Here is an 11,667-nt window from a genome sequence, read left to right as displayed (position 1 = left end):
TATAATATATATATAATGCCATTTTTCCATTTCCAATGACTACACCATAAAATGTAAGCAAGGTTTCTCAAAGACATTGAAACATTTAAAAAAAAAAATCAAAACCCTCATTCCAACCTTCACATTCCAAAGGAAAAATAACAGTGCAAAAGCCCATCGCGTCATGATTTCCAATCCGGCCCTCAGAATTACATACTGGAACCCCACCAATCCAATTTTTATTATCCAAAGTGGGACACGCAGCAGTGTCAATATCCGAATACTTTTAAAGCATGAACATTTTCTGTTTATTAGCCAACACAACTTTCAACTGTTAAAAAACAGACAAAGTAAAACATGATCCGAAGGGTAAGAGTTAAATGTCACATCCCACGGTAACCACCTCTGCTCATCAATAACAGTGGGAATAATGAGCACTGGAACCAGCAATCTTGATCCATTAAGCTATTAAAGTCTAATTAAACCTAGAAGTCAGAAAATATTTATCAGCTTTGTTAGGAGTTAGAATCATGAATCTGATGAGCGAAATTGACCAACAGATACCAAAAAAAAAAAAAAAAAAGCACTTTATACCTTCGTTTACCAATAGTAATTACCGGAAGTCCTGCCTTGTCTCATTCAAATTCTTACCATTAATGCTGTTGTACAGGGCCCTTAGATTCCACACACAGTTGTTATCTATGCAAGAACACAGCTACTGAACTTCAATGTCAGCACCAATAAGTTGATTAAAAGAGTGGGGTTTGTATTTCATCTTAAAAAAAAAAAAAAGTGTAAATTTGGGGACAGCTACTCATGGCATACTTTAGAGAGAACAATTTTGTCAGCTACTTCACATTTGGATGCAACAGTAGTTGTACTCTGAAGTCATCTGCAGTCTGGGCATGTCAATTATATACCAAAAGTGAATCATCTCAAGCCCTACTCCTGGCTATATCCCTACGAACAAATAATATAACACTGCCAGTTTAGAAATCTAATTTGTTGGGTGGTTGGTTTGGTTTTGTTGGTTTGTTTTGTGTTTTTTTTTTAACAGCAAACAATACATTTGGGACAAGCTCTGCTTTTTAGAAGTACACATCTTCATCTACACAGTGTTGGGAATTTACTGCAACACTGGTTTGCTCTGTATCATGTGTAACATCTGTTTTTAAAACATCGTAGGTACTGAGTATTCAAGTAAAATTCCCTGACAGTTAATGACTTTTTTTTTTTTAAAAAAAAGTGTGCAAAACTGCAAAACTCATCATAATAGAATGTGTAAGGTCAAAGGGGTGGTATGGCTGACAGAGGTTTGATTGAATAAATGCATCATAAATCTTCAAAACAAGCATTAACCTGGAGAATCTCCAATTGAAATTTCCTGTGCACCATTACAAAATATTTTTATATTAATGAGAAAAAAGCTTGCAAGGCAGCACATGAAGTATTTTGAATATGATTGAAAAACTAATAACATACATTTAAGATGTTGACTGATGTATGCACTAATAGCATCTGACTTTTAGCACTGGCCTTGATTACACAGGAGATGGAGCAGCCATTACAATTCAGAAAAAAAACCCCAATGAATAAGTAATTGTCAAATTTTGTAACAATTTGTTTCAAGCCCGTACTTGAGTTGATAGCCTCCACATTTGTATGGTTAAGTCATTGTTGCTGTGTTTCCTTTCTGTGACCCCAATAATTTTTCTCCCTTCATTTGTGAGTCTTTAGGATGTTGTGAAGGTTCATTCCTGTACCCCTATACAGTATCACTCCCTCTAGCTGCCTTTTCTAGCACCATTACACTTAAAAAAATAAAATGCACAAACAACAAGCAGTGACAGCGGCGATTCTTCAATTGTCGAGGATGAATTATGGTAGCATGCCAAAGAAAGGTGCATGTAAATAGCTGGATGTGGTACAAAGGCCAAGCTCCAGCAGACTATATTCCTTTCTGAGCATTACTTTCCATCCCCCATCCAAAATACATGCATTAGAATGTAGTAAAACCTTCTAGAAACATCTCTTAGCCAACTGTAGACTTTTCTGTTGCCACACAAGTGCAAAAAAAGGGGCAGGATGTGAACCTGTATATTTTCAAAACTTCGTTTGGTGACAGAACACAAAAGGAAAAATTCCTACGTATACACATTAGGTCTGTCTCCACTTTTATAAAACTGGAATAAAATGGGAAAGTGCCATGTTTATAGTTCCTAATTGAAGTTTTAATGTCCTTTTGACACAAAAAGGTATATACATATCAGAGCTACGTAACCTTTTTTTTTCCCAACTGGACAAGTGTCAAACCCTGTAGATTTATACGGCAAAACAAGATTGGTCAGGAAAGAATTGTGCCTATCACTGTAATCTGACACTGTGTCCTTTTGCCATTTAAAAAGGTCCTTTTTTTTCAGTTTATTCAAGTTTGTCACTCTTCACGGTTGGTTGTTTTTTTGTGTGTGTGTTTTTTTTATCTCCGATAAAAAAAATATTCAGACTTTTGTAATCTGTGTATGCTGATCTTCATCAAAAGGTTCATTCTCTGGATCAGAGTCAGTGGTGTCAGAGTATCTATAATGATCAGGTTCATTGTCACTAACATCTGGTGTTACAGAAGTTGAACTGCTAGCCTCTGGATTTGATGGCTCTTCTACTGTTTTTGTGAAAAATAGCTTCACCTGGGAAAGGAAAAAAAAAACATTTATAAAGGGAACCTGAACTTTAACCAAGCACAGGTAACAATGCAATTTTTAACAGCATGGCTCCTTTTCTACACTGAATCACACGAGTGCTCCTCTCTCTGCTCTGGGAAGAAGGAAATAAAGAGTGAACTCTTCTGAGGTTAGCCAGCCTCTTGCTACCACCCCTGACAAAATAAGGAACTGGCTAACTAGCAGGTTTTTCAAGCCCAGCTGAAGGAGTTCTGCGTTTCTGCACTGGTAGTCTTGAGCTAAAGCAGCAGGACATACCACTGCGGCAGGCCATGACACGCTAAGCTTTGACTGTCCTACTTTTTAGACCTCTGAGAGCACAAAAAGATCGTAGTAAGAGTGCACAGGAATGAACAAAACACTAATGTGTGTGTGGTGTGTTTTGTTTTTTGTGGGTTTTTTTCTTTTGGTTTGTTTTTTTTGTTTGGTTTGGTTTTTTTTTTTGGGGGGGGGGTATTTTAGAAGTCTGACCCAAGCAACATTCCAACAAGCAACTATGACCATTACCTTCAAATGAGCACTGCTGGGGTCTAACCAACAATTTATGAGCAAGTTAGAAAAAGCTAAAATTCTTTAAAATGCCTTTTTCATTTTTAAAAACAGTGCTGGCAGTGGCTCACACTCTTCCAAGCTAAACTCACAGGTTAAGGTATTCCCATGAAGCGGGCACCTCTGCAAATCAACTCAGGAATTGCTGTGTAAAGCTCACGGGAATCAGCTGCTACAGGAAAGATGCCACGTGGGTCTCTGGGTCTCCTACTACTCATCTCTAATGGCTTTGATAAATACCTGAAACAACCCGAAGCCATTACTTGTGGTCTTTTAACATCTATCAATTCCCCAAAAAGCAGATAAACTTACAAAGCTAGAAGCTTTTCTAAGTGGTGGCAATACTAATAAATTAATTCAGTTTCTACACAGACAGCAGTTTCAAATGGTTCCTCCCTTAAGGCAAGAAAGACAAATCGGACAACACCATGCAGCTTTTCAGCTTTCTTTACACATAATATATACTGACCTTGAAGTTTGGAGAGAAATATCTGTTGGCTTTGTCTTTATTTGCTTTGTCTAGATCATTTTTTGTTAATGTAAGGATTAAATATTCCTTATCATTATCTGAGCGCTCTGTACTGAAAATACCATCAAGTTCCTGATCTGCAACTAGACTTCCATTTTCTACTTTGTCTGAATTTTCATCCAGTCCTATGAAGAATGTATTTACCCAAAAGTGAAACATTTTGTCCTGGGGGAAGAAGAACACAAAAAACCAAACTTGCTTTAGTATTCACTAGTGGCACATTAATTAGACTAATATCATCATCTGGTCAAAAACAAATTGGTAATATCAAACAGAAATTGTATGGACACAGTACATCATTGGTTACATTACATGCAAAGACATTTTCACCAATTCTCCTAGACAATACACAAAACTCTGCATTAAACACACTCAATTTTAACTAACTAGGCTTTCATAAGTCAGTCTTTATCAAAAGTTGGTTTTAAAACAATCTATCATACCTACAAAAAAAGCAGATGAAAATAAATTAAGCAGTATAATCACAAGGCATAAAGAGATTTTTTTTTTTTTTTGCTCATACCTTGCCACACAGTAGCCAAACCCAATAGACAACCTGTACAAACCAGCTCAGGTGAGTAAAATCAACAGAGAACATCCTCCCCCAGTTTCCTGTGTAACTGAATGCTTTTCTTTATTTTTATACAGAAATAGCCATAATTGAGCAAATCCACCCTACAAATACAGGACTTCGAATGTGGTGGATTCATTACTGCTTTACAAAGATGAGTTCTACCAGTCAGAGGTTTGCTGACCAGCACTAAGAGAAAGTCAGACTCTGAAAGTATCTGCTGTCCTTCTACTCAACAGGAATGTTAATGAGAAGATCAGGCACTAACAGTTTAAGTCTATTCAACTTAAGCAGAACTTGACAGCTGCCTATCAACAGCTGGAAAGGCACAAGTTAGAGTACCCACTGTAATACTGCAACAGGTATACCTGTACAAAGAGCTAAATGGAAATGGATCAGTGATTTTTAAAAGTCACTGGAGAACTAGCCATCAGCCAGGATATTCCATGCTTCTCGTGATGACTAGTAGGGTCTTTGTGTCTATCATCATACGTGTTACTGAACAAGCAGCAACGCTTTGCTCTTGGCTAGACAATCTCTGCCTAGGAACTATTAGCTCTCAGCTAAATAGCTCTATAGGATGCACTGAACGCTCTTGTGCTCATTCTCCATCACTTGCCATACTTCCACCAGTCAAGAGCTGATGTCTCCAAGATCAAGTACTGCTCGCAGGTTGGTCCTGACTAGCACATTAAGCATTTCATCATCTGAAATTCTGAGCTACATTTACTTCCTCCTTATGAATGAAACCTTCTGGTTTACTCTGATTTGAGTCTTCAGGGAAAAGATCCAAAATGCAAACAGCCAGTCTTCCCACAAGAGTCAGTATTTCTGCATTTCTTAAAAAAGTTGCAGGGGTAAAAAAGCTAGCACATACCAGAATCTAACGTTCCTTGATATTATACAGGACCAGAACCTAAACCATCTCTTTCTGAGTTAATTTATGTATTGTGGTTTACCAGCAAGATCTAATTCCAAATTCTGATTGGAAAACCCAGGTCTTGCCCCATCTTCCGAGCAATTCACCTCTGCTGGTAAGTGGAGGGGCAACCAGAGGTGGAACAAAAGTGGTTCTAGCGTGTATCATATGAGCATGCCTCCTTGCTGAAGGCAATTTGGCACCAGTGAAATATCACAACATTTTCTTGGGTCATTTAGAAGGGGGCAAGGAAGAGCTGGACTACTTCTTAAGTTATATTCTTCTTCCTCACAAATGAATAAAAACATGTGAGCACACAAATACTGGGAATTCAGATGTGTCTGATGAAACAACTTCTACCTGCCTTCTCTACCGAAGATCAGTAGATCTATTTTCAGTATTCTAGATAAAGCATAAAAAACCCACTTCCAGCTTGTGTGCATTTCTGTAAGCACCCAAGAGACCTCCAACCTGCAAGAAAGTGCAGGGGCAAAGACAAATAATTCAGGCAGAAACACTCCTGGTAGTTAAGTAGTTATCCACTTCAACGCATGCCTCTCCAGTATCTCTGGGAATCAAGTTTAATCTACCAGATTCACATGTTGTAATTACAGTTGTCTTGGGAGACTAAAGATGTTCGTCGCTGCCACCAAGTCCCTTCAAGCCATCACATCTATGAAGAAGCCTTGTTGGAGCCCATCCATGCAAGGCAGCAGTCCGTAGGTTCTTGCCAGGCCCAACCTGCTCGTACACTTAGCATCCTCCTCTTCTTCTTCACTACCACTATCTCAGAAACATTCTTAAAACTGCCCACCCCAGGATCTGGAAGTAGAGGATGAACATCCTGGGCAAGAGGGTATATTCTTTTGCCTGCTGATGTCTCGTGAAGAAGGTGGAAGTAGGCAAAACCCCCATGAAGATGTCTTTAGGGTAGCCTGGTCCAGGCTCCTCCTATGCTCAGATGATGAGGCCCTCAAAAGATACATAGACCTCCAAGGAAACGAGACGGCTACTCCTGCTCAAACCAAAAGACCAGGTCAGGTCAAAACAGAAACAATTCGTGGCATCAGCTTTCCAGCTTCAGAACAGGGGGGATTTGGAGTCAGGTGCTATCTGCAATAATCAGTGGGAAAAGGCAAGCCTGAGCTGTTGTTTCCAGCACCCAATAGCTCTGTAGGCAGGTGGATATTCCACCTGCAGTTTCCCGACTGGTGAAGAGACCATCCTTCCAGAGAGGTTTTAGAGAAGAAAGTGCATTTCCACACCGCGACCACAGTTAAGGAAAATGCCACCTCTTGGTTTCATCCTTCTTCAGAACCACAATGCAGAAGGAGCAATGCATTTTGGTGCTGGCCTGCAGTGCCAACCACAACACCTCCAGTGACGTCAAAGCTGATGAACACGCTGCAGCAAATGGATGGAACATGGCTTATACCAACAGTGCTGAAGAAGCTCTGAAGGCAAACAGTGACAAAGCAAACAAGGCCACTGGACATAAACCAACAGCAGCAGAAGCAGACGGCATAGTCTTGTCATGCCTCACCTTAAACTTCATCACGTGGAGCAGAACCAGCAAGGATTTATTTGTCACTTAAGAGCCTGCCTGAACAAGCAACTGCAGGGACTCAGCTTTACTGATAGAGTCTGGAGAAGACAAGACAGACGACAAACTTCTCACTAGACATCTTTTAATCTGTTTTCCTTGGGATAAATTTGCAGAGGTCTTCAGGGACTCAAACCAAACAATGTAACTTGGCTCAGCTGGTCATTTATCCTTTTATCTCCCTCCAGCTTTTTTACAGCACCAAGTTATTTTCCTTCCTTTCCCACTGCACTAACTTAATTAGCTTAATAAACTAAGTTCATGGGTACTGGAACATGGCAAAGCCACTGAAATTGAGGGAAGACTTGATCACTTTTTTTGGAATTAGCTCTTAACGCTGATAAACTGTGTCACTCATTTCACTGAAAAACAAAACTCATTATTCAAAGTGAGGATCCAGCCAGCTTCAGCTAAAGCATTAGGATCCAAGATATTTCATGGGAGACACTGAAGAAAGTTTATGTAATATAGGCCAAAGACAGGCATTTTAACAATCAAGGCACGAACTGAACTTGGGCTTTATATAGCAAATCAGAATACCAGATCAAGTGCTCACAGGAACACAGTTTAATGAGTAGGCTTCTGAAAACAAGTAGTAGCTAGAGGCTTTTTTGGAATGTGTTTTGCTTCACTTCCAGTTACATCACAGGCATATGCTTTAAATAATAATAATAATAAAAAAATCGCAGACATATTTCTTCCCATAACCAGATCTATATCATAAAATCTACAGTGAACTATCACACACTTGAGACGGAAGCTGATTTAATCCCACCACTTTGACATACAAGGCTTATCCCTTGTTTTGTTGTTTTTGTTTGTGCAGTTTTCCAGTTCTCAGACTGACAGAAAAATATACCTCACTCTAGAGCAGGTATCTGACTCTAACTGCAGACTGAGAACCAAATCCAAGATCATTTAAGCCATCAGCTAGGAGTTCCTGTATCCTCTTAGGAGTTTAGTTTTGCTGAGAGATCTGCAGGCACTTATAATCAATTTGCAGTGCCAGCTAAGGGTTTTGGAGATGCTATCCAGCAATCAGAAGATGATCATGTTTCAACTTGTTCCATGCTGGCCTCACAGCTTTCCCATAGCCATGGCTGATGGAACTTCTTGGACCATTTTCAGATCAACAGTTACAAGTCTTCTGACATTTTCAGAATACATTCTTCAGTGTTTGCTAAACAGCAATCACCCAAAGTCCTCTTGAACTGTGTAGCAGAACTTCTCATCTATCCAGCCTCAAGAGATGAAATGGCATACCCAGCAACTCAGGCAATGCTGTCAGCCCTGCCCACGCTGGAGTCCGGGTATAAAACAGCAGTGACTTTTACAAAAACACCCCACACCAATGTTCCCCTCTCATTTGTACTGGCAGGACTCCTGAAAAAGGTCTCCTTTACCCCCAAGCTCTGCAGGTAGAAAGATTACAAAATCTTCTGTATTATTTTTAAACAGACTTTCATTGAACCAAGTGATATAAGGATACTCTGAAATACTTTTAAGATTATCCCGTCAACATCAATAACTGGAAGAAAAAGGCTTCACGCAGATACACTGAAGCAGAGACTCTAGCAGCAGTCTGAGATGGAAGAATAGCCAAGCTACATGTCAGAGAAACAAACCACACTCAAAAAGATCTCCAAATTACTAACTTCCATCCATCAGAAATTCATACACAGTAACTGTACTCGAGCCTCAAGCCATTTTGTTCTCATATGAGAATGCATTTCATTCTTGAAAGGAGGTAGCTGCATCATACTGAAGAAATGGTCCAAGAATAAAGTAAACAACCTTATTAGACAAGAAAAGACCAAAAGTTGTGGATTTACTAACTGATGCCAGGTGGCATAGACTATGGAAGAGCTGAAACAGGGTAACTTTTTCAAAGCAGTCACCCTCTTAGCAACATCTTCTCACCAGTTCCAATAATCCTTTGGCTGAGGTCAGCTCTCACTAGCCACTGAATTTGCTTAAATTAAGTTTTGCCATTAAAAAACCAGGAAATTTGACTGCTTTAACTTTCACATTGACACCACAAGGCCAGGTGCTTCCAGTCACTTGGCCATTCAAATTTTTGTTTCGTGCACAATAATTTTATCCAAGAAGAGCTCAATCAAAGTTGAGAAGGACCCTCCATACTAGAGAGCTCAGCAGTTAATGCTACTGTTCTTCAGATAATTAAAAAATCTGAAAGCAAGTACAGGTGAGCAAATCTGGAGTGCTTCAGCTGAGATCAGTGGTATCAAACACCAAACCAAGCTCAGCAGGACACAAAACTTTCCTTTATCTACAGAGATGACATATAGCCATTCTCCAGCCTGAGGTCCAGAATGGATTGTGAATTACACTTTTAATTAGTGTTATTAGTTTTTCGATTAGGTTTCTTATGGGAAGTTAAAATGCTGACTGGTAGATATATGATGCCTTTATGTGTGTGCAAGAAAACAAGTTTAGCAGCTACTTATAAATCTGCTAACAGAAAACCTTGGAGGAGCAAGAATCAGCGACAGGCAATAGACCCGTAAATTCAGCTTTCACAAACACAAGTGAATAAACCAGAATCTCTGAAAGATAAGATCCTGCTACTCCTAATTATGCTGTTCTTCATACAGTGACCCTGGTGATCACTGTTTAGAGATGACCTCCAAAATGTGACAAGTGTCCACAGTGGAAGGCCCTCTCTTAGGGGGTTTTGAATAAGAACTGTGTAGAATCAGTTGATCTAGAAAAGGAAGAGGCACAGAGTGAAACACTCACACGGAGGAAGAATGTGTTCAAATCTGTGCCAAGGTATGTTTTCTGCCACAAATATTCACCTTTTGCCCTATTCCCATCTTAATCACTTTACGTAACAAGCTGTCAAAAGGACCACGTGGAAGAATCTCCTCTGGTACCAAGGCACACGTCAGAGATCGAACATTTCACTAATTCTCAATATGAAGACCTCGGCAATGGTTTCGTAGAACAGACTAACATTTGAGAGAATCCATGGACCCAGTCCAGACGCTCTCAGTTTGTGTCAGTATTTACAGCAAAGCTAAGAGAGGTGTTCTTACCAGGCCTGCATAACACCATACACCTACTTTCTTTTGGCCTCCATTCTTACACAAGGTTGAGGGCCATTAGACACTAGATTCAACAGATCTTTGAGGCAGATTATGAAGGTGGTGTGAAGGGACAGTTTCTATCTCTCAGAAAAAACCTGCAGCCATGGAAAGAAGAGCTTCCACCATCTCAGCATTTCTTGGCCCCAGTAGTCCAAAAATACTGAGAAAATGAGCAACTCTGCACTATCTGTAATCCACAGAATCTGAATAGTTAAGAGTACTTGAAAAGGATAAAAAAAAAGAAAAAAAACAACCTGCTACTCAGAAACTACAAAGAGATTCTTAAGAAATGAAACCATGACTGATAGGACACTCTGAAATGAAACTACAGTATGGTAATGCACTTGATGCATTTCTGCAGACAATTCTACACACTCTTGAAGACAGCATTTATACTACAGAAATGGTATGTGATAACAAGGAGCTCTGCTTTATGCTGTCACTGGATCTCAGTGCTCTCTATAGAGGTAAAACTAATACAGGAGTTTGTTTCTGGTGCTACAGAGCCAAAATCCAGCATCTGAGCTGCACTGTGATATTTCAGGGGCTCACTTGGGGAGGGACAGTGCAGCTCCCTAAAAAGCCCATTTGCAATCCACATGTTACTGAAGATGGTAGAGAAACGACAAATTCACAGTTAAGACAGGACAGAGACAGGATAAAACAGAACCTTGCCTCAAATGTTTGGGTTTTGTTTTATCTCCTTCCTGCATCCCTCAGGTCTAGCCCACAGTACTTATCTGGCTGCTCCTTTAAAAGTCCGTTCTCAAAACTGGCTCCTGTACATTGCAGTTTCAAATGTCAATAATTTTAATGTTGACTTAAAGTAGAATTTCTACTTTTAAAATGCTTTGTTTTACAGTTCTCTGTATTGCATATAGCTGCACTGACCAACTAAACCATCTCACTAAACAGGCAGAAGACGACAATATTCCCATTAAGAAACTGTTTAAAAAACTTTTGCAGACATCAGCGCACAGCAAACAATCGAACACAACATTTCCAGCTAATGAAATTACACCATTAAACTAGTTAACAATACCTTGTAACAGAGTAAGCCCACAAGAATGTTGATTTACACATGCATCTAGTAGGTACAACCTGCATTCACAGTTATAAGAGATTTATCTCATCACTTAATGTTGGTCTCCCAGCCCACTCCAGTATTTTCTTATTTTCATGCTTTGCTTGTACACATGATTCATTCACCAATGCTCTTAAATTTTCTAACATCCTTTGTATAACTATTCATAAAGAATTTAAAGTAGTAAATACAAAAGTAGCCTTTTATCAACATGGTTTCATCCTCACCTTTCACTCTGGTAGATGCAAACTAGCTCCCCAAGCACCAGAATTAATGAAACGCAGTGAAGAGGCATTCATCTTTAAGAGCTTGCTGACTTTGGTGTCGAAGTAAGTTCTAGATTAGTTTTTTTCCACGACTGAGACACTACTAAAATTCTCAGTTCTGAGTGAATTCTCTAAACACCTAACATCAAGCCACTGCAGCTAGGAACCACGAGATGGCTGAACAGATTGCAAAGATACTTTTACAAAGTGCACAGGAACTCAATTATCTTGGAAATTTAACCAAATTTGACAGATGGATAGAAATCAGCCAACAGCACACAGACAGGATCTTCTGTGCCTGTGCCTGCTCAAACCTTAGGAAAACTTAGAGAAAAAAACA

The 11,667-nt window shown here is 39.5% G+C and overlaps 1 protein-coding gene across 1 annotated transcript in view; it reads right to left on the bottom strand.

Moving 5' to 3' along the window:
* Positions 1-1,153: 1,153 nt before the first annotated feature.
* The window catches only part of PTEN (phosphatase and tensin homolog), a 31,622-nt gene continuing 21,108 nt past the window's right edge, over positions 1,154-11,667 (bottom strand). Inside the window, exons 7-8 of the mRNA XM_010076468.1 lie at positions 3,715-3,939; positions 1,154-2,663 (exon numbers count right to left, since the gene is read on the bottom strand). Of these exons, the coding sequence (XP_010074770.1) occupies positions 2,478-2,663; positions 3,715-3,939 (411 nt within the window). The 3' untranslated portion in view covers positions 1,154-2,477. The remainder of the gene's footprint in view (positions 2,664-3,714; positions 3,940-11,667) is intronic.

This window comes from Pterocles gutturalis, unplaced genomic scaffold (genome assembly GCF_000699245.1).
Source record: "Pterocles gutturalis isolate BGI_N339 unplaced genomic scaffold, ASM69924v1 scaffold32668, whole genome shotgun sequence".
NCBI classification, from domain to species: Eukaryota; Metazoa; Chordata; class Aves; order Pterocliformes; family Pteroclidae; genus Pterocles; species Pterocles gutturalis.
Note: the sequence above shows the minus strand (reverse complement) of the source record. Positions and strands in the feature narration are given on the sequence as shown.